Source organism: Xiphophorus couchianus, chromosome 10 (genome assembly GCF_001444195.1).
Source record: "Xiphophorus couchianus chromosome 10, X_couchianus-1.0, whole genome shotgun sequence".
Taxonomy (NCBI): Eukaryota; Metazoa; Chordata; class Actinopteri; order Cyprinodontiformes; family Poeciliidae; genus Xiphophorus; species Xiphophorus couchianus.
The window spans coordinates 11,741,530-11,764,589 of NC_040237.1; the positions used below are offsets into that span (position 1 = coordinate 11,741,530).

General features: G+C 38.7%; 4 protein-coding genes across 4 annotated transcripts; 3 read left to right on the forward strand and 1 right to left on the reverse strand.

Moving 5' to 3' along the window:
- Nucleotides 1-773: 773 nt before the first annotated feature.
- Nucleotides 774-5,851, reverse strand: LOC114151995 (gastrula zinc finger protein XlCGF57.1-like). The gene is made up of 2 exons (XM_028029596.1): nucleotides 5,396-5,851; nucleotides 774-3,406 (listed from the first exon to the last, which is right to left on the reverse strand). The coding sequence occupies exons 1-2, from the start codon at nucleotides 5,508-5,510 to the stop codon at nucleotides 1,926-1,928; spliced, it is 1,596 nt and encodes a 531-aa protein (XP_027885397.1). The 5' UTR covers nucleotides 5,511-5,851; the 3' UTR covers nucleotides 774-1,925.
- Nucleotides 5,852-6,238: 387 nt separating this feature from the next.
- Nucleotides 6,239-10,395, forward strand: LOC114151988 (oocyte zinc finger protein XlCOF6-like). Its single transcript, XM_028029579.1, has 3 exons — nucleotides 6,239-6,729; nucleotides 7,818-8,168; nucleotides 8,470-10,395. Exons 1-3 carry the CDS (start codon nucleotides 6,582-6,584, stop codon nucleotides 9,891-9,893), a joined length of 1,923 nt encoding a protein of 640 aa, XP_027885380.1. The 5' UTR covers nucleotides 6,239-6,581; the 3' UTR covers nucleotides 9,894-10,395.
- Nucleotides 9,520-14,754, forward strand: LOC114151996 (gastrula zinc finger protein XlCGF57.1-like). The gene is made up of 4 exons (XM_028029597.1): nucleotides 9,520-9,612; nucleotides 10,810-10,936; nucleotides 11,928-12,260; nucleotides 12,889-14,754. The coding sequence occupies exons 2-4, from the start codon at nucleotides 10,822-10,824 to the stop codon at nucleotides 14,022-14,024; spliced, it is 1,584 nt and encodes a 527-aa protein (XP_027885398.1). The 5' UTR covers nucleotides 9,520-9,612; nucleotides 10,810-10,821; the 3' UTR covers nucleotides 14,025-14,754.
- Nucleotides 14,755-16,155: 1,401 nt separating this feature from the next.
- Nucleotides 16,156-22,691, forward strand: LOC114151986 (zinc finger protein 2 homolog). The gene is made up of 4 exons (XM_028029575.1): nucleotides 16,156-16,418; nucleotides 18,058-18,276; nucleotides 18,884-19,201; nucleotides 19,621-22,691. The coding sequence occupies exons 2-4, from the start codon at nucleotides 18,165-18,167 to the stop codon at nucleotides 21,270-21,272; spliced, it is 2,082 nt and encodes a 693-aa protein (XP_027885376.1). The 5' UTR covers nucleotides 16,156-16,418; nucleotides 18,058-18,164; the 3' UTR covers nucleotides 21,273-22,691.
- The last annotated feature ends 369 nt before the right edge of the window (nucleotides 22,692-23,060 follow it).

A 23,060-nucleotide genomic window follows, 5' to 3' on the forward strand; every position in this document is an offset into this window, starting at 1 on the left:
CATTGACAGCGCTGAAGCCTGCAGAGACATTGTAGCAGTCGGTTCTCTGCCTGCACAGATGCACTGCAGCGCCTGCAGCCTGCTGCTGAACGCACCACAACAATCACTGCCTGCTGCACAAATCCTGCCTGAATGCAGAAACAAGCAGATATACATCTATATTCATGGGAATCTGCAGCAATTTTACATACATTGTTTATTAATCACAACTAGAGACGGTTTAAGGAATGTGTGAAGTAAATATTCGGTTTTTTAATCCTGCCGACAGTGAGGCGTTGCTCTGCTAGTTCTGTCTTTGAACAGCTTTCTTCATCTGCATGGAAACAAAGGTTGATTATTATTTATGAAACTATGATGGCTGAGAAATATCTAAGGACAAAATCTGAATAATTAATTTTTACATTCATTACTGTGCAAAAGTTTTAATCTTCACCCATTTCCTGTCTGTCTAACTTTAATCTGTTTTGTTATTTTTAGTAGTTCATCTGAATGTCTTCAGCTTGCTTCTCCTTCCACTGAGTTTTCCATACATGTTTTAACTCTGACCTTTGCTCTTTATATGTCTTTTTTAGGGTTAAGCTATCATAGACGCAGTTTGCTCCATTTTTTTTTTTTCTGAATCTGAAAAACGCCAAAGATTGACTGAAAGTAGGATTCTTGCTCCAACACGTTGAGCTGCTGGCTGGAAAAAATAAAATGAAATCAGAACCAATTTTAGTCATTTTAGTATTTTACACTTTTATTAAATGCAACAAAAATGACACCTTTGTTTATTTTTTTCATTTTTACCAGTGACAAACATTTCTCCTAAACCTTTCAGAAAACAAAAATCACATAAACACGTACCAAACTGTTATACCGGCACACAGAAATATACCAAAGATTTATTTAAGGAAGAAATAGTAAAAAGATAAACATGTTAACCTTTTCTCTACTGGAGACCAACAGTTGGATATTCACTCACATGAAGGCTAATTACAGCTTTATTCTCTGAAACGTAGCCACACATTCAGTGACCCGCTTTAAGCATCGTTCCTTCTTGCCATCAGTAATGCAGTGAGATGCATCCATTTATAGAAACTGTGAATAAACCAGCATTACATTTTGTAACACTTTCAAACAAAAATACATAATGTTGGAATCAACAACCTTTTTTTATTGCAGGTAAATAGTTTTTGCTGCAGAAGATTTTTATGTTTGTCAGAAGGGAAGACGGCAACAATTTAATTTACAGACATTTCTCTTGAGGAGTTTTTGTTGAAATGTAACTTCCCTGTTAAGCAAAACCCTGCCCATGGGTATTTTAACGTAATTACATTTTGTTTTATTTAAAAGCTGCTAGCTGAAGACTAATATCAGCATTTTATGTTCTTCACCGCAGAGCAGTAAACAAATCAGTAATTAAGTCAGGTTCTTTACAGTATTAAGTCAGCTGATTTTTATTTCTACATAAATGTTTTTCACAATAAGCATTCCTCCAAGGCAAGTTCTGCTAATATGTTAAATTAACCAGATTATGAAATCTTGAATACACAATTTGTCACTTATTTCAGTGCAAATGTTTCTCCTGTTCAGAGGTTTTCCTTGCTAACGTTGTAATTCCTACTTTGTACATTATTGATTTCTTCCCTTTGGTCTCAACTTGTACTAAGACTAAAGGAGGAGGTAGAAAATGCTAATTGAATTGAATGGATCAGTGAATTTAGTGAGCAGCTCCTAGATTTGGCGGACGACGTAGGGCAGGAGAGTTTCCAGATGACTGGAAACATTGAAGTTAATCAAGACATTGTAATATTTATTATTATTAGCAATGTAAACATACAGTTCTGGTCAGGACTGTACCTCATATACTGTATGAGGTACAGTATACAGTTTATACTGTACCTCATACAGTATAAACACATTCTTTAAGAAAAGAATCAGCTTTATCTTGTGTGGAGCCTCATGTGTGTCTTTAAATTACACTGCTGTGTGAACCTGGCGCCACACAGAGTACAGGAGTGCGGTTTCTCTCCCGTGTGAACAACTTTGTGTCTTGTGAGTGTGCTCTTTTGCCTAAACGTTTTCCCACAAACGTCGCACTCGAACGGCTTCTCTCCCGTGTGGACCAGGATGTGGCTCTTCACGGCTCCCGGCTCGGCAAACGTGTCCCCGCAAATCTCGCAGGAGAAGGGCCGCACTCCCGTGTGGACCTTGGTGTGTCGCTTAAGATGCGACTTGCAACTGAACGTCTTCCCGCACTCGTCGCAGCTGAAGGGCTTTTCTCCTGTGTGGACTCGCAGGTGTCTCTTTAAATTGCACTGAAGTCGAAATTTCTTCCCGCAAACCTCACAGGGAAACGGCAGCTCTCCAGTGTGGACCCGGATGTGCTCCTGGTAATGCATCTTGTGACGAAAATCTTTGCCACAGATTTCACAGCTGAACGGCCTCTCTCCTGTGTGGACTCTCATATGAGTCTCGAAATGCGTCTTGCGAGAAAATTTTCTGCCACAGACACCGCAAACGAAAGGTTTCTCTCCGGTGTGAACCCTCATGTGCGCCTGCAGGATCCCCTGATTCCTGAACCTCTCGCCACAGAAGTCGCATATGAACGGCCTCTCTCCGGTGTGGATTCGCTTGTGGTTGCGCAGATTCCCTCGCTGGTTAAATCTTTTGCCACAAACATCACACCTGAATGGTTTCTCCCCTGTGTGGACTCTCTTGTGCGTAGTAAGATTAGTCCTCTGGTTAAATTCATGCCCACAGACGTCACATATGAACACTCTCTCTTTCTTCCTGACTGCTGGGTCTGAATCTGCGTTTTCCTGCCCACTGCAGTGGTTTGTGCTACCCGAGCTGGAGGAATGACACTTCATGTGTCTATGAAGGGACTGCTTGTAGAAATATTGTTTATCACACTCGAAGCAGCTGTAAAGGGCCTTGGCTGTGTTGCCCGAATCGGGTGTTCTGCTCTCTTTGTGCTTAATTTCTGCTCCAAAATCTGGTAGCGGTTCCTGCCAGTGATTGTCCTCATCACTGACTTCAGTCTCTGAAGAGTCTGAAGCTTTTCCAGCAGTTTTTATCTTAAAGTAGTTGCTTAGTCCCGGTTTTATCGTCGATTCTGGCCCCTCATCGGGTTCTGTTTTTATAAAGTGAACGGAACACAGAGGTTTTGATTCTCTGTTATGTTCAGTTTCCCTGAGATACAGCTGTGAAGACTGATATTCCTCTTCCTCTTCACTCTTCACAATAACATTTAACGGGAAACTGGCAAGATCCTCCTCTCCATAAAACTGCTGTCCCTCCTGATTGGTCCAGGATTCCTCATTTTCCTCCTTTATGTGGAACAGCTCTGGGTCCTGCTCGTCCTCACTGGAGCTCCACTCAAAGGGACCCTCTTCTTTAATCACCAACAGCTGCGGATCATCTGCAGGAAGCAGAAATTAAGTTTGTGGATAAATCAGATGGAAGGATGCCCTTGGAAAAGTACACTTTGTTATAGTTGTTTGATTTCGTGTAATAGTCCTGCTAGATTTTATCGTCAGTTTTATTGAGGGATCAGACATGAGAATTGAAACGTCAACAATACAAATTCGTCCTCTTTTTTCTTATGTGAACATAAAACATAAGACAATAAAAACAAAACAGACATAAACGGGAACATTCCCATGACACAGTCCTGCTAGATTTTAGTGTTTCTTTGTCATACAAACAACTTCAGTGACCTTTAACCTACAACCACTACTATTTGTAATGAGCCAGCAGGAAATCAGGTTCCGGTCCACAACGTAGGCACCCTTTTTCTGTTCCATCATGTCAGTTCTGGTGTGCAGAGTGAATGGATAAAACATTGTTTGTCATAAGTCTATGTCTATGTCTCACAAGCCCCAGTCAGATGCTGCAGATGCTCTCTTCATACTGAAACCGACTCTGCTGATGTTTCTTTAAAAAGGGAGAAGTTCCTCCTTATTGTTGCCACACAATGAGGGATTACTGCTAAGTCAATGACTTTATGCAATCTATCGGGATATTGTAAAACAGATAACTTTTTATTTTTTAGAGAGTTGTCTCAACAAGCTGATTGCATCAGCTCTGCAGCAATCTCTCATCCCGAGCAAGCATGTGGCAGCAATGAAAAGGAATCACTCCCTGTTAGCAGCGAGAAACCTCCAGTAGAGCCAGGCTCAGCGTGAACGGGCCATCTGCTGCAGCCAGCTGGAGGCTGCGAGACGACAGAAAGCACACGCAGGAAACACCAAAGCTTTGGGTCCGGTCTGCTTTTAATAGGGAGAAAAACATGGAGGACATGAAGATTTAAGGCAGAAATCTGGAAAGCCAAAACAGCTTAATGTTTAATACTAAAAAGGTGGTGGTGGTGGTGGGGGTTCACTTATGCAAGCGAGGAAAACAATTCTGCACATTTACAGAATCTTACAAACAGAATTAAGCCAGAAAATACTGAAGGTTCAGGTTTGAATCATATTGTTGAAGACAGCTACTAAATATACTAAACAGAAGGGATTCTTAGTGTAGTAAAAAGCTCACCATCTTTTTGTGAGCTGAATGTATCCAAATGTTAGCTGGATAAATTAATAAAAATGCTTCTTAAATCTACATTTCATTAATCCTAACTTATATGAAGCAAGAAAAGCTTGATTTAATGTGACGGAGAAAAAAAGTTATAAACGTAAACGTGGTTTCAGCTGTAGCAAAATAAATGTTTATTATGTGAGCACATTTATTACATGTGCTCACATAATAAATTTCTATCTTAATTTCAGAATTGCAATGTTTATAATCATGATAAATACATTCCACAGTAAACCTGACTATTACACAGTACTCATCTTGATTTAATGAAATTAGTCCACATCATAAAAAACATCATTACGGGTGAAATACATTATGGCCAGTGTAAAGGCAGACAATTCCTCACAATTTGTTCTTTTTAAAAGTTATAATTTATTTTTAGACTTTTTAATTTCTAACACATGATTTTGATATTGAGCCACTTTAATTATCGCTCACATTAAAAAAATTTGAAAATGTTACCTATTTCAGGTTTAACTTGTTAATTACTAGGCTTGTTGTGGAGCCTGAATGAATCACTGCTCACTTGTTCATTTGAACGCCGGATTATTTACAATTAAACACGGAGACTACAAATCTAATCTGGGTGGGGTATTGGTGTTGAATGTTGACCAGTATTTCTGACTTCCGGTACTGTTTCCTGTGTTTTGTTTCTGCTTCCTGCAGTTTGGCTCATTTTTAACGAGACTAAATGATGCGAAGCTAAATGACCATCGTGGCAATGAGGTAAATAACCCGATTTAAATCAACATAAACAAAGGAGGCCCCGTTTTCCTCAGCAACAGAGCTACAGCTAGCTAACAGCGATAAATGAGTCTTTTCTTACCAGCTGTTTGGTTTCTACCAACATCCTGATGGACGCCGAGCTGTTTCATCTGGACTTTGTCCTCTGCAGCCAGACTTTCAGCGCTGCTCTGGTGGACATGATCCACTTCCTGCATGGCTGCAGCCGTGTCTACAATGAGCCAGGCCGATCAGCTCACACTGCAGCCGGGAGCATTCCTGTTAGGCTCCATGCGAGGTTCTGCTGGAGTATTTTAAGAGGCGGATGCGCTCGGAAAAACTGCAACTAGGTCTTTAAAAAAAAAAACCCGACTGTCTGTTTAGGAACGATTGCTGACGTAACGACAGAGTTTTAAACAGGCATCTACACGGACACCCTGTCCCAAGAACCATTTTCCACAACTGTCGAGGGTTGCATCAATCTGTATTCAGGTACTTACAAATAAGGCCAGAAAATGAGAAAAACGATGAGAATACGAAACAATGGAGTTAAATTAAATTGTATTAAACATAAAATAAAAGACTTAAGTAGTAATTTCTGCTTACAACACCTGTAATATCGATATATTTATCATAAAGTCTTTTTAATTCCGAAAGTCGAGCTGTTAGCAAGTTTATTTGTATTTACATGAGGAAATGTAAAAAGAGTAAAAAAAAATATTTTTAACTGATGAATCAATTTTTTGAATTTATTTTTTGATTTATTTTGCAAAGAAGGATAGGTAAACAAGATCCTTCAACATGAAAATGTGGTTCTATATACAAATATGTCATGATTTGCTAAAATCGTGGCTACTTTCTTTTTACTTCATAACAAAGCAGAACTTTGTGTTGGTCTGTCTCACAAAATACAAAATCCCCACGAAATATATCACAAAAAGTGACAAAGTTAAAAAAAATAATGCATTCTTTACTACCTTAAAGACTTTGATTATTAATGAACCACAATTACCCTTAACTTCTCATTTTGTTTTGGTCTTACAATAAAACTAGTCTAATATCGGAAAATTGAAGCTAAAGTGGACAAAACTTGACTGGATGTTACAGGGATTAATTCACTCCAGCTGATGGCAGCAGTGAAACAGGAGGCAAAATAAAGCATGCCTGAGCAGATGCCTGATTGAAATATGATAAGAGACATAAACAAAAGACGCGGAGGCTCATTCGTTTGAGACTTAAGTGGATTCAGTCGAACAGAAACGTGCACAGCTGCCGTATGGTTCTGGTTTATGAGTCTCCAATGTGTTATACAAAGAGCAGACGCCATGGAGAAAGTGGATTATGCTCATCGGAATATTCTGCCTTTAGAGGACAAACTACAGGTGAAGCAGCTCGGTGTCCATCAGCCGCAAGAAGCTGGGAAAATCCGAACAACTGGTAAAAAGAAGCTCTGTTGGAATAAAATTTAACAAAGCGAGGGTGGTTTGTTCTGGTTTCTGATCGGTAATCCATTATCCGCTTTAGAGATACGTCAACAAATCCGCCATATTGGAAGGGGAAACATTATTTTGGCTACAGAATTTTGAAGATTCTCCAGGGAAACAAAGATAAAATAAAAATAAATCTGTAATTATGTGTATTATGTTGCTAAAGCTCTGGTGTATTAAACAAAATATACATATAATATAGGGTAAGAAAGAAAGCTTACAGAATTGGTCAAATAGTATGTCTTGGTTTTTTTATTTGCTCTGTCTGTGCAGCTTTGTGTAACAGTATTGTAGATCTGGTTGCCTTGGAGTGTTGGTGGCAGGTTCACTCCGCCTGTTGAATTAATGGTACAACAGGCCACATCTGCTTCATCAAGCAAATAGGGCAGACTGTGACCTGCACAGCAAGACAAAGATGACAAAAGAAGATTAAGGCAACAAGGGTTAAAGCAGGGAATGTACCTTTATGTATGTTTGCACAAAGGAGGAGAATACTCCTCTGTGTGGTGGGTTTGCTTGCCTTGCAGTAGCGGAATAATATTTTCTTCCTTTTGGACATTTTACTTTATTAAATTAATGGAACAACAGGCGGTATGTGATTCACGCAGCAAACAAGACAAGTTGCAAGTATAAAGAAACAAACAGAACAAAAGACAGAAGGTCAACAGTGCTGCCATGACTAGTCGGTTAAAATCATGATGATGGCTGAATATTTTGTCAAGATCAATATTTGTATCTCACACATACTTCTTTAAACATACAACCGCTTTTAGACTTTCATATATCACAGCATTTTAAAAGATATTTTCAAATGTCAAGAATAAAGTATTGAATTAACAGCACAGTAATGGAGGAGACTGAAATCTCTATTGCTGTCTCTTTTCTGTAGATCTGGGTTTTTTCCCCTCTTTTGTCCATTGTAATATTTTGTGTAAATCTCATTACCAACCAGTTTTAATCTGTTTACAGTCAGGCCCTGTGTGGACAAACACATGGATTTCTGTGGAGTTAACCATGATGTCCACGTGTCTCCTGCAGATAAGCAGCATCTTTTGGTGATCAAAAAAGAGGTTTTTGGTCTGCATAGCTCCAGTTTGGACCAGCAGAACCCAGAACTCCACCATTTAAAAAAGGAAGAGGAGGGACTGTGGGTCAGTGAAGATGGAGAGCAGCTCACTGTGAAGATTGTAGATGATGAGACCCTTAAGATATCAGAGCTCTGCCACGACCAAACTGAAGACAGTAAAGAGACTGAAGCTCCAACAAGCAGCCCAGCTAAACAAACGGAAACAGGACCTGATGGAGAGGACAGTGGAGGAGCAAAACGAGAGGGAAACCTAGAACCAACAGGATATGGGACTGAACAGCAGGAGGTCCAGATGAAACATGGTAATTATCAGATTCTGCTCCGTTTGTATGAATTTCTCTCATCATAAAGATGGAAGGAGGGATGTAATTTAATAATTCCAACCTAGGAAATGCATTTGTTGTAGCATCAAACGTAAAACTAATGCTCTAATAGTAAGATATAAATATTAATAAATATACAAATTGCCTTGTAGACAGCTGAAGGAGGGGCAAAGGTCATCCCTAAATTGCAGGCTCAAAGGGTCATGATATTTTATTGTTATCTGGATCTGTATAATTACAAAAGTCTCATTGAAACATGACTTTTCTGTTTCTCTTGCAGATGAGCAGCAACTGTTGGTAATAAAAGTAGAAGTTCCTGATCCGCGAAAGTCCAGTTTAGACCAACAAGACACAGAACCTCTCCAGAAGACAACACAAGAGGAACTGTGGATCAGTCAGGATGAAGAGGAGCTTGCTTTGATGAGTGAAGATGAAGAGAAACCTCAGTCATCAGAGATTCATCTCATCAAAAGTGAAGACAGCAGAGATGCTGAAGCTTCAACCAGCAGCTCAACTGAACAGACGGAAACAGAATCTGATGGAGAGGAGTGTGGAGGACCACAGCCAGACAGGAATTCAGATCCACATGCTTGTTTACAGTCCAGTCCCTCAGGCTCTTCAGAGACTGAAGTCAGTAGGAAGTGGTGGTCAGGAGTGAGTGGAGACAGTTGTGATGACAATCTACCAGATTCTGGATCTAAAAATAAAGGCTGCAGTAAAGGCAGGTGGGAAATTAGGACACTTAAGTCAGACGTAAACAGCAGTTCTGGACGTAGAAGTGCTGTGAAACCCTTCAGCTGCCCAGACTGTGGTAAACAGTTTGTGTACCAGCAGTCATTCCTGAAGCATCTTTCATGTCATTCAGGAGAAAAGGCTTCCACCTGTTTGGCTGATATGAAACGATCAATAGCCAAAACTGGGAAGAAATCAGTTGCTTGTGTTGTTTGTGGAAAAATGTTTAAGGATCAGTATTATCTTAAATGTCATATGAGGCTCCACACTGGAGAGAAACCATTTAGTTGTGATGTATGCGGTAAAGCGTTTAGGCATTCTCATATTCTTAAACTTCACTTAAGAATCCACACTGGAGAAAAACCTTTTACTTGTGATGAATGTGGTAAAACATTTACCAAGCTGCAAAATCTTAAAGGTCACATGACATGCCACACAGGAGAGAAGCCTTTTCAGTGTGAGGAATGTGGCAAAAGATTTACACAAAGGGGAACGCTGAGGAACCACATGATGATTCATAAAGGAGAAAAACCTTTCGCTTGCAGCGGTTGTGACAAACATTTCAGGCTTAAAGCAGATCTTCAGAAACACACGGTAACCCACACAGGAGTGAAACCATTTTTCTGCCGTTACTGTGGAGCCAGATTTGCTCATCGGGGAGCTTTGACGAGACACATTAGACGCCACACAGGTGAGAAGCCATTTGCGTGTGACAGGTGTGACAAAAGATTTTATCGAAATTCTGAACTGAAGTATCATGTGTCAGTTCATACAAGAGTCTGGAAACAAGACACTGAAAACAGAAAGTTTGCCTGTAAGGAATGTGGGAAAAAATATATCAGAAAGGTGCATCTTACAGCACACATGAGTACCCACTTAGGAGAAAAACCTTTCAGCTGCAGTGTTTGTAGTGTGAGATTTACACGCCATGATAGTCTGAAGAGACACACAATGAGAGCCCACAGTCAATAGAAACTGCTTATTAAATGCTGCTAGTTAGAGGTGTCTATTTTGTATAGCGTGAAATCAGCGTAACTTCGTAGATGGTACGTTTTCCAATATAATCAACTCATTGGTATTGCCTACATGAGGCGCCTTGCTAAAACAGGAAGACAATGTTACGTAAACTGTTTAATGTTCATGCTGTGCTAATGTTTTTCAGTGTGTACATTCATTCCTATTGTAGTTGTTATACTAAAAATAGTCTCTAACCTGACAGTGTCTATGTTGTAATGATATAAATAGCTACAAACCACATCTGAAACACAAATGTTTCAGCAATAGTCTTTTTTTTATCAGAGGTTTTAAATTCTGTAGTTTTGCTAAATACTAACATGCTCATGTTTGTAATGTAAAAGCATGTTTTTGTTATATTTGTTGGATAGCTTTTATACTGTTATATGGAAAAGCCAAAAAAAAAAAACAACTATTTATCTTCAAGAAGGCCTAACATAAATAAAGACTCAAAAACATTGCCCCTTCAAGTTGCTTTATTTTAAAAGCTTAAAAGATTGGTTTGCGCTTTAAAAATCAGAAATTTCCCACAGTAGATATTCTTTGAAAATTTGCCGTTTTTTCAAAAGGTTAGGATAGGCATTTAGAGATTTTCTCTAAACAAGTTATTTTTTTATAGCTGCATTAAGTGTTTGAACTGTAAAGGTGGAAAATCCCTGGTCTAATTGCAGCGTTTCCATATTTACCAGCAGGGTTGTGAACTGCCTGCTGCAGCAGCGAATAATGCCCAGCAGATGGCAGCAGAGCGGCAGTTACTGACTGCTGTCCGTGCAGATGCCAGCTCAAAAATAATAATTTAAAAAAATACGTAAAGGCTTTGCTTTCCATATTTATGGATCTAGTCTGATAATTATCAGTCTGGTTCATGTCACAGAGCGCAGACAACATGAAGAAAGTGGATCATGTTCATCACATCGACTTTGAAAGTCTGCCTTTAGAGGATAAACTGCAGATGAAACAGCTCGACGTCCAGCAGGATGCTGGCGCAAACCAAACAACTGGTAAGAACTGAGGATAACATGATTTTAGCTAAAGGTGGGTTGTTATTCATTTGTACTGGTTTGGGGAAATCAAATCTCACTAGAGTCCGAATTCAGATCGGAAAAATGTGCGTCCTCTCCGGTAAATCCAGATTCAGTATGGCTGCTGAGCATGTCAAAACGCTATGAAAGTAGCAGAAATAAACAATTTCTAGGTTATAACACATTATTACACTCTGTACACACGGCAGTTTACAGAGTGAATAACCAGGAATACGTTGTTAACAGCAGGCAGCCCAGTTGTATAAAACGACATTGAAAGAAGACCAACTGGAGACACTGCGGCTGCGCACTGCGCTCCTTCTGTCTGTCTCCCAGGTACATGGTGGGCGTCACAGGGCGCATCACCAGGGTTAATTACGTTTATCCTGTCCAGTTAATACAGTACACTAGCTCCCGGTTCCTGAGGTAAACATGTCCAAATTTGTAGAATAATTAGCCAGAATGAGAAACGTTGTAGGTGGAATATTCTTTCTCCATTATTGGGAGCAGAGCTGCATATTACGACAGTGTGAGATCAATAATAATTGTGAAAAACTAAGATACTTACAAGTTGTTGTGCACATTTATACATGCTAAGGTCCGTTAAGAAATAAGTCGTTTTATATTTCGAAAAACAGAAAGAAAAAAAAGAAACACAGGCAAAGTATATTAGACTCAAAGACATCAATTGACACAATTTATTTATTTAGATCCTTTTCTTAAGCAGTGTGTGAGTAGTCCTCTGCATGGGCATTTGTGATTCCACTCCTGACTCTTGCTGCATCTCTTACTCCCACTTTTGTCTGCTAACAAAGGCCAAAAAACTCTTTAAAATTACAAAATGTCAGACTTTTTTAACCAGATAAGATAATTATCTCTCTAAATTGCCCTAAGAGTGTATCTATGTGTTGCCCTGCGATGAACTGGCGACCTCACTCACTCAACCGTGGCGTCCATTTGTTCCTTGCAGATGAGGAGCAGCTGTTGGTGACAAAAGAAACGGCTCCTGAAGAAAACCTAGAGATAAAGAAAGAAGAGGAAGAACTCTGCCCTAATGCTGACGGAGAGCTGATCAACGAGGAGGAGGAAGAGACAGTGGACAACAGGTTCCCCTTCACTGTTGTTACTGTGAAGATTGAAGATGATCAAGAGAAACCTCAGTTATCAGATCTTCATCACATTAAAACTGAAGACAATATGGAGACAGAGGCTCCAAGCAGCAGCTCAGCTGAACAGATGCAACAAAGTCCAGCAGGACTTCAAGCGGGATGGAAGGAGATCTTGGGAAAACTGTGTTCGGATGGTGAGACCCTTCTCAGATTTTAATTGGATGTTTATCTAAAGGCCTAAGCAATCTGGAAAAGTCTGAAAACTATTCTCAAGGTCTGAATAAAATGGAAAAAAGAAAATGGATTGCTGTAAGATATTACAAAACTTTATTTCCAATCCTGTTATTAATCCAATCCTTTTCTTTCTTTGTTGGGACCACCATTTTTTCCTTCCTTATGTATTTTTTCATCCTTTGTTGTGTTCTTCACTCTTTCCTTCCTTCCTTTTTTCATTTTTTTATTCCTTCCTCATATCCTTTCATATTTCCTTCAAACAGTCCTTCATTGTTCTTCTTCCTTCTTTCCATCTAACACCCACAGCCAGTAGAAAGGTCTCGTGGTCATCAACTAAATTAAACTCCAACACACTTTAATTCACCTCTTCTTGTGTTAGTGTTTGTGCTGCTTAGGCAGCTGACAGAAGAAACTGTTTTCTACATTTAACTTGAATAAAAGTTTTTATTTAATCTGTAATTTTGACTTTGGTGGAAAAGTAAAAGAGCCAGACCTGAATAAACATTTTGGCTCCTCCAGCATTAAGCAGTAGCAGCGATTTATGAAGCCGTTTCACTGTAATGTAGCTTGTTGTTGTGTCTCTTGCAGAGGACAAACAGATGTTGGTGATTAAAGAAGAAGTTCCTGTTCTGTCGAGAACCAGTTCGGACCAGAAGGACTCAGAGCTTATCAAGATAAAGAAGGAAGAGAAGGAACTGTGGATCAGTCAGGAGGAAGAGCAGCTTACTGTGAAGAATGAAGATGAAGATGAAGAGAAACTTCGGTTATCAGCGCTTCGGCAAATTAAAGCTGAAGACAACGGAGAAGCTGAAACTTTAACCAGCAGTTCAGCTGAACAGATGGAAACAGAACCTGATGGAGAGGTTGGTGGAGGACCAGAACCTTATGGGGCTTTTGACAGTATTTATGGAAAAACATTAAATAATGAGACTGCTGTTAAATTACACACAATGACTCACACTGGAAACAGAGAACATGGCTCTGATCTTTGTGGTAAAGAATTTAAAGAAAAGGGTTACCTTCAGACACATACGCAATTTCCAACTGAAGAGAGAATATTTGCCTGTGATGTTTGTGGCACGAGGTTTCAAAGACGTGAAACTCTTAAAAACCACATGAGGATCCACCCCACAGAGAGACAGTTTATCTGCAGTGTTTGTAGCAAAGCGTTTTCAAGACAAGATCATCTAAAGAGTCACATGCGTGTTCACACTGGAGAGAAACCATTTAGTTGTAGTTTTTGCAGTAAAGGATTTTCACAACAAATTCACCTGAAGAGTCACATGCGAGTTCACACGGGAGAGAAACCGTTCATTTGTAGTTTTTGTAACAAAGGATTTTCACGACAGGATCTTCTAAAGAGTCACATGCGAGTTCACACGGGAGAGAAACCATTTGTCTGCAGTATTTGCAGCAAAGGATTTTCACAACAGAATCACTTGAAAAACCACATGGGTTTTCACACGACATCGTTTAGCTGTAACGACTGTGGCAAACGTTTTATGAAGGAGGACCAGTTAAAACGACATGTGAGGCTTCACACAGAAGGGAGACCGTTTGGTTGTGATGTCTGTAAAAGCAGGTTTTATAAAAGGTATCATCTTGAAAATCATATGAGGATCCATTCGGGAGAGAAGCCGTTTGTGTGTGGAGTTTGCAGTAAAGCGTTTTCACGAGATGGAGATCTGAAGCGTCACATGGGTGCCCACGAGGGCTGTAACTAATGAGTCAATAAATCTGTGTTTTCTGATTATTCTACCACTATTATAACCCATCTCTGATCTTTTTCCATGCAGTTTTTGTTCCCAGCATGTTTCACTGATCATTGTCAAGTTGACACTGCAGGTCATGGGGCACCACGCACTCCCTCCTCCCTTATCTGTTGCTGTGTGTTTCCATCCATCCACTAATTTCAAGAAACTCAGTCAGATGTTTTGAAATCATCCTGTGGAAAGGGAAGGGGACCCCACACATTATTTCTATCAATGTAGTGAAGTTTGGAAATGGTCATAAAGCTTATGAGCATCGTTTATTGGAGGAGTCCCAGAGTTTCTCTATGAAGCTCTAAACAGAGAAGAAAAACTTATTCTGCAGAATAACCAGGTTGACCTAAAAACTACGACTAAATTAAACAGATTTTACTTTTGCAGTGTAACTTGACTCTTTTACTACTGCATACATCTTTTTACGAACATCACATCTTTAAAAATAACATGCTTATTCTCTGTGTTTTTAGGTGTCACTTTAAATTTCATCATACTGCTTGAAACGAAACAAGTTTTTTGCACTTAAAATTTATAACATCTTTAACAAAAAGAAACTGCAGAGCTTTCTGATCAACGTCCCCAACAGTTTCCTCTCAACTGTTGACCAACATCTGGTCCAGCAGACCATACGAGACAAAGAAATCTGATGAAATTGAAGTTTCTTGCAATAAAAATAATCAACAATTAATGTGTTTTGTGTTTACTTCTATCAATGTTCATGCCCTTCATCAAGTAGGGAGCAATAGTCTCCACAGCAAACTGTTCACACAAAAGGACAGTTTATAGTTGTTGAAAAGTAAATCCATTGTTATAAACCGAGGATTGTCTGTGTTATACAATATCAGTGTTGGTCCAAAGAACAATAGTACCGTCAGATACATCCAGGAACATGAGTGAAAGGCTTCATTTTGATTGAACAAATCCTCATTCTGTGTGCTGGCAGAATATTTTGTGTAAAGGACCAAGAGTTTCAAACACTGGTGTTATGCCATCAGCTGCCTCCATTGTGAGTGGACATTGTGGTTGTTTTGGTGTAAATTTTGATTTCAGATGGAAGTGAGCTGGTTCTGTCCATATCTCAGAGCTAATATCTGTAGGAACTTGGTGTTGTAGATCAGAGGGGGACTCACGAAGGTAATGGAGTGATGTAAGTGACAGAACGTTTTTATGAACATGGCAGTGAGTTTTAACAAACTCGATTCGGATGGTTTTAATTCCAAGCGAGTTGGCCTTGTCCGCATCCCGATGAAAACGATAATTAAAGTCAGGCCTGGTCGAGTCGTGAGCAGTCAGATGCAGTTCTCAGATGTCCTGAATGAACAAACTGGGTTTGAGTTTTGCATGTTGTTGCATTTAAAATAATTTTAAACGTTCAGGCGTGAGTGCCCCTTAGTTCACTTTTATGTACAGTACATAAATGTCTAGCTAAGGAGGTACAGAAATGTGTTGATATCCTCTTTTACTTAAGTTCCATGAGTTTCTATTGTGGTAGAGCTGTCTGCTCCTTTTATGTCAGTTTTACAGCTGGAGCTGGAGAAGATTCCTCTCTGTTGTTTTAGTTTATAATCATTCTGATAAACAGCAGAAGTGGGTTTCAATTTCAATGCCTGTGTTGTAATTTCACATCACATCTCAAGTGGATTCTATTCTTGTTGAATTCCTGGGGAGTTGTTTGTTTTTAATGTTTGTTGACTGACTGGTTTGTGACAAACAGCAGTCTGCTCTGCTTTCAGAAAGCCTCAAGAAAGAGAACAAAAGAGCTCTGACTGAGCTGAGCTCCATCTTCACTAAATGTGGGGAGTAATTGAGGTGCAGGGACAGCTGCTGCTAAGTGAAAACAGATGTCTCTGACATAGGCTTTACGGTAAGAGTTAGAGATTTTTGTTTCATTTTTGATGGGTTAGCCTTCCAAAATAAAGCGTAATCGTTTATAATGGTCTAGATTAATTGATATCCAGTTCTTTGAGGGTTTTGCAAACATTTTCTTTGTTCTTTTCACTGAAAATCTGAGCGACTGACTGCTGTAGGAGCTAGCTGACTCCAGAAGAGGGAGACACTTCCAAGGCATAATTAGAGAGTGTTTGTGCAGATGCCTGATCAAAATCCAGCAGAGAGCCATAAATAAATTATTTCCAGACGGAGACTGGGGGCTCCGATGGCCTGTAACGACACTATAGGTCCAGTCTGGTGGACATGTACCCGACTACAATATGAGCTAATGTGCATTGGCTAATTTTAAAGAAGAAGGTGGATTATAATCGGTACTGAAAATCTGCCTTTAGGGGGCAAACTGTAGAAAAAAAACAGCTCGTAGCCACTAACCGCAAGATGATGATGGAAACCCAACAGCTGGTAAGAACAAGCTCTGGCTTAATGAGGATATGACTGATTTTATTTAGGTTCGGCTATTCTTCGGGTAGACGCTTAATTAACTATTATTACGACACGTCAGCGCGTCCGCCATGTTGGAAAGAAAATACGGGTTAATTAACTTTTCAGGTGAATGGAAAACATGCTGTTTACACTGGATTTAAATCAGTTTGGCTGCCACAAAATAATTTCATCACCCAAACATATTGATTGTAGCCTTTACCTGAGTTGGTCTTTATCTCTTTTTGGAGTGACTGCTGGTGTGAAAAGCATTCAAAGGCATTAAAGGTTTTTAAAAACCTAAAATAATTAAAAGCGTCGAGATTTAAATGTGAGGAAAAACAGCGACATCTGATGGTGAACTGGATGTACAGCAGTTGCTTAATAAAGACCTAGGCGTAAGCAAAATAAGCATTGTTGTCTTAATTCAAAATATGTGCTGTAAAAATCGATACATGTAAACGTATACACAACCTTTAGCAATGTAACTTATGTTAGGTTTTGTATAGTAATAAAAGCCTTGATATCAGTTCATTTGGTATCAAGGCTTTATTCCTTATTCCATAATAATATATATATTTTTATTTATCTATACATTATATTCTGAAGATTTAAAAGCATCACCTTTGTTTGGCCATAATTTTGAACTTCATTTGAGGCAGGTTGGCTCAACACATTTCATTCAGTCACACAACCACATTTCCTTATAATTAAACAGACTGTAGAAATGTCCTTGAGATTTTAAATTTAAAATTAACATTCTAGAAGAACATATTTTGACCAATGTTTAGAAAATTAACTCATAGTTTCCAAAAATCACATCAAGAAAATGCAGTCCTTTTTTATTTTTTTTACAAAAAACACTTTTTCTTTAGTTTCACTCACTCATTTTTGTGAACACATTTGTTTGTAAATTGAATTAAGTGTTACTGCCAGAGCTAAGAAATAAATTCAGGATCAATATGTTAACCCATTCATCTTCTCACCCTGTCTATTTTAAACAACACTCAAACATCCTGCGATTTGTTTTCTCCTTTCTTGTTTAAATATGAACACATTTTTTTCTGTAATGAGATAGAAATGCATTGCAGAGCTTACAAGAAATGTAAAGCTGTTTCTTGTTTTAGCAAATTTTACATCTTGTTATCAATAGAAAGTTTATCGTTTTAACAAGATACTTTTTCTGAATGTATTTTTTTCTGCAACAGTTGCTATTCTGTAAATTTAGTCCCAATATGTTTGGGAAATTTTTCTGTTAAACTGATACAATCAACTTTTTACATTTTTTAAACTTATTTAAAATATGTTTTTTTGTGAAAAAGACAAATAAAAGTGGAAAATTGGACTTAAAAAAAATCCATGTCATAAGGCCTTACATCTGTTTATTTCTGTACCAATGATCATTATTACCAGTATTGAGATAAACTATTATTGTATACAAATATTACTGAAAATCCAACTTCAAACCATCTGGTTGCCACCTGGCCAGTGCTGTAACACATACATGAAGCTGAAGCTGTGTCCATTGTTCTGTGTCTATGACTGCAATGGTTTCTGAAGCATTTAAATGCTCTGTGGTTTATTCTGAATAGAAACTCTTTCCTGATGTGTCTCTCCTCAGACTCTGTGTAACACTGATGTTTGAACGTTGGGAGACTGAAGACGGATTCACAGCTCACCAGGAAAACATCTTAACGGCGCCGACCTTTACCAGAAGTATATTTAGAGATGTGGGCTAATTCAGAACACCAAGCTGGAAAAACACATCGATCAGAGATGGAAAGCTGGGACTCCGAAACACAATCCAGCTTTCTCCAACTTGCTAAGAAAGAGACTGAAGGTAAATAATTTTTCCTTCCTAATTAAACTGGATGGATATTAATTAATTTGATTCCTGTTTAAATGTAGCAGCCACTACTGCACCACTAACAGCTTTCTTCCACATACTATTTTTAAGATCTGGGTGTCATTCACTATTGTTTGATAAACCTAATTAGTCAAGTTAAATTACTAACTTGTGCACTAATGCTAGATTAATTAGCTCTGTTAAAATTGGCTCCTTAGTAAGGAAACTACTGCCTGTCCTAAATTATGCCATAATCTAATTTGCATAATTGCCAATTTGCCTGTAATTTTTTAAATGTCATTATTCCAAACATCCTCTTATTTTATCTCAGTACTGTAACTGCATATGTGGCCTTCATTTATGTATCTACAAATGTTTAATTGGTTTTAGATTTTTGTTTATTTTTCTTAACACTTTTTAAATTAATAAACGAGAAAAAAAATCAAGAAAGAAAATCAAAAATGTTTATTTTATAGGCGGGTAAATTCTACTGAGCCCAACCACTGCCACAGGAAATAAGCAGTCTAATCAGGGATGTGTGAATTATTTCATTATGGATTTTTATTTTTAAAGGAATCATAGATGTCCATGTGTGTTTCAGTGTTTCCTGGGCAGCAGCTGTGGGTGGTTAAAGAAGAGGTTCGCAGTGACTGGAGCTCTAGTTTGGATCCGCTTGACTCAAAACCGCCCCACATGAAGGAAGAAGAGAAGCCTGCTGTGAAAAGTGAAAAAGAAGAAAAACCAAAGTTTTCAGATTGTAGCTGCATGAAAACTGAAGACAGGAGAAGAGAACCCCTGACGCCCAACTTGGCTAAACAGATGGAAGCAGAACCTGATGGAGAGGACTGTGGAAGACCAGAACCAGGCCCAAGCCCCAATAGTTCTTATCAAGAAAGTGAGATGGCCATTCACCGTACAGGTAAAAGATCCAAACGCTATTCCAGATTTAAAGCTCAGACGCAAGACAAAATTTCACCTGGTTGACTAACAAAACCAAAAATAACCTCCTATGATCTTTCTGGTCTTTTTTTTCCTGTGATGTTTGCGGTAGAAAATTGAAATTAAGAGAAAACTCATTTGGAGCCACAACACAGGGAGACACGTTATTTTGCAGTAAAGGAATTTTTATTCCAAGATCAGAGGCATGTGTGTTCACACAGGAAGAGAAACAATTTTTCCCATGCAGATTTAATTTCCACATAGACAACTGGAGTTGATTTTGTTCACCAATTATCTCACCTATCACTTCATTGGAGGTTTAGCAACTAGCGTTGCAGTGGGAAATAGTAGTTTGTGAAGCACTTTTATTAATACAATTCTTATCCATATGCTTTTCAGTTGTTCCGGTCCAGCAAGTGTTGGGGATGAAACAAGAGGTTCCCCACGACTTGAGCTCCTGTTTGAACCAGAAAGACCCAGAGCCCTCCCACATAAAGGAGGAAGATGATGACCTGTGGGTCGGTGAGGAGAGAGAACAACTTATTGTGAAGATTGTAGATGATGAGAAACTTAGTTTATCAGAACTTCATTACGTCAAACCTGAAGAGAGCAGAGAGACGGACACTCCAAACAAGATCTCAGCCGTACAGATAAAACAAGAGCCTGATGGAGACTGTGAAAGTCCAAAACCAAGCAGAACCCGTCGTTCAGCTATTCATCTGCAGTCAAAGAATAATGAAAATGCATCACACTCTTCTGATACTGAAAACAGTGGGGAGGATAACAGCTCTGTGACACATCAATCAGTGGAAAACCCTACCAACTCTTCAGTTGAGAAGAAACGATCTAGAAAAGAGAAAAACGCTGACACTCAACCGGGAGCAAAAGCTGAAAAGAAATCATATGCTTGTGAAGACTGTGGTAAAACATTTCCATATCAGTGTCATCTCAAGTCTCATATGAGACTCCACACTGGAGAGAAACCATTTGCTTGTGCAGACTGTGGTAAAACTTTTTACCAGCAATATCAACTTAATTGTCACATGACAGTCCACACAGGGGAGAAACCATTTGCTTGTGATTTTTGTGGTAAAACATTTCCTTATCAGTGTCATCTCAAATCTCACTTGAGACTGCATACTGGAGAGAGACCATATGCTTGTGGTAATTGTGGTAAAGCATTTACAGAGCTGAAGGATCTTAAAAGGCACATGAGATGCCACACAGGAGAGAAACCTTTTCAGTGTGAAGTCTGCTATAAAAAGTTTAGCCTAAAGGGGGCTCTGAAGCGACACATGATGATTCATAATGGAGAAAAACCATTTGCGTGCACTGATTGTGACAGGCACTTCAGATTTAATGCTGATCTTCAAGCACACATGTTAACCCATTTAGGAGTAAAACCATTTGCCTGCGCTTATTGTAATGCAAAATTTACTCGAAAAGGAAGTCTGCTTCTGCATGTTAGACACCACACTGGCAAGAATCTACTTACCTGTGAAGTCTGTGAGGAGAAATTTGTCCGAAAATGTGATCTTGACAACCACATGCCAGTTCACTCAAGAGCACAGAAGGTTCCATCCGGAAATGAGAATTTTGTCTGTGATGAATGTGGAAAAAAATTTGTTGAGAAGTCACGCCTAACGAGACACATGATTACCCACACAGGAGAGAAACCATTTAGTTGTGATGTTTGTAGTGTGAAGTTTTCCCGACAAGAACACGTGAAAAGGCACAAAATGACACGGCACAGTATGATAAGAACACGTGAAGAGACACAAAGTTACACAGGAGCGCATGAAGACAGACAACATTGCATGAGAACGTATGAAGAGACACAAAACCACATGGGAATGCATGAAGAGACACAAAATGACACGGGAATGCATGAAGAGACACAAAATGACACGGGAATGCATGAAGAGACACAAAACCACACGGGAATGCATGAAGAGACACAAAATGACACGGGAATGCATGAAGAGACACAAAATGACACGGGAATGCATGAAGAGACACAAAACGACACACCACAATACATGAACATATAAAGAGACACAATCACAGGAACACAAACACCTCAAAACACTCAACATAAGATAAGAAGATATGAAGAGACATATATTCATATCTCTCATGATCAAACCATGACCATGGTTAAACCATAGTTATGGTTTGACACATTTTCTTCTGTGTGAAGATGAATGGTAGCCAGACAAAAAGCTGTATGATTGAGCTCCTTGATGGTCTACAGCAGGGGTGCCCAAGTCCATTCCTCGAGATCCACTATCCTGCAACTTGGTTGCCTCCCCTCTCCAATACACCTAATTCAAATGGATCATTGCATCTTTTAGCTCTGCTGAGGAATGGTAACAAGTCATTCATGTGATTCAGGTGTGTTGGACAAGGGATGCATCTAAAAGTTGCAGGATAGTAGATCTCGAGGACTGGATTTGGACACACCTTATCTACAGGGTAAGTTCTTTTTCATCCGACAGTCTGCTTTTTTTTTAGTGCAACAACACTTTAGTTTCTCAGTAAAGATTTAATTGTGTTATTTCTATCGTTACATCTCTAAAATGTTTTGTAAATAGACTTGGCTTAAATTTTATTTTTAGATCCCTGAAGAATAAGCTGTTGTCTGTCCTCAAAACATGAAAGTTTAAACCCAAACTAACTTCTTTCTTAAATGCTGAATTTGGCTGGTAATTTATTGGTATTATGTTTTATACAGTATTTATTGAATTTTAATTTTTCTTATTGGTGGATTGAGCAGTCTTTTGTGTAGCAAAGTATAAAGCTGAACTAACTTTTCTTTGATCAAGACTAAACTTTGTTGGTACTACTCTAATTACTATCATTGTTTACTGCTATCTTTATAGTCAAGTTTAGTTTGAAATGTATTTTTAGTCAGTAGAAGATTTATCTTATGTTTGCTCTGTAACATGATGATATAAAGGTAAACTAAGTTTTCCCTGATAAATGAATTTGGTTGGAAACATCGTCATTATTTTGTGAAATCTCTCTAAGCATGTTTAGTTTACATTGTTTTGTTTGAAGACTGAGCTGATATCTGTTCTGTAGCAGGCAAGTATAAAACTAAAATAACCTCAACTAAGATTTTTTAAAGTCTTTAACCTGTTGACTTTTAAAAAGTCTTTTTAGTTCTTAGAAGACTGGGTGCTTGTGGGTTCTGTAGTTAGAAAGTCCTTTTAGATGAACATTTCACTAAACTCGAATGCCACTGATGTGCCTTAGGTTTTGTTTCTGCACAGCGTTTGTTTAATTTTAACAATCATTTCTTCCAATGAGCTCTGTATTTTTTTATTTTTTTTTGTGGATCTGGTTTTCCTCCCTCATTTCAGCCTATGTGACACCAGTCTGAAATGAATGCATGACCAAGCTATTTGACCAAGCCGTGCTGCAGAAACCTGTTCTGTGTAAGCATATTAAACCTTTTAAAAGAACAATCTGCTGTGATCATTCTTGTTTATACTTAAAGAATTTGGTGAAGAGTGTCTGAACCCATATATTTACAAAGAAAACTGAAAATGTAGAATTTGTATGTGTTCGCCTCACTTTTTACTGCAGCTTCTTCGAATCGACCTTTGGTGTACATCGTTGACCTTTCACATCGACAGACAAAAACGGCCCCATCCAATCTGAAAATGACATCAAGGTCAGTCAAACTGGGTCAGCAGTATCTGTAAACATCAGTTTAAGTGTCCTCACAAATTTGAAGTTGGGCTTTGACTTGACCGTTCTAGTTAATCGCTTTTTTATATATATATATAAAGCTTAATTTCAAAACCTGCTACAGATCTACATCTCTGTGTAGT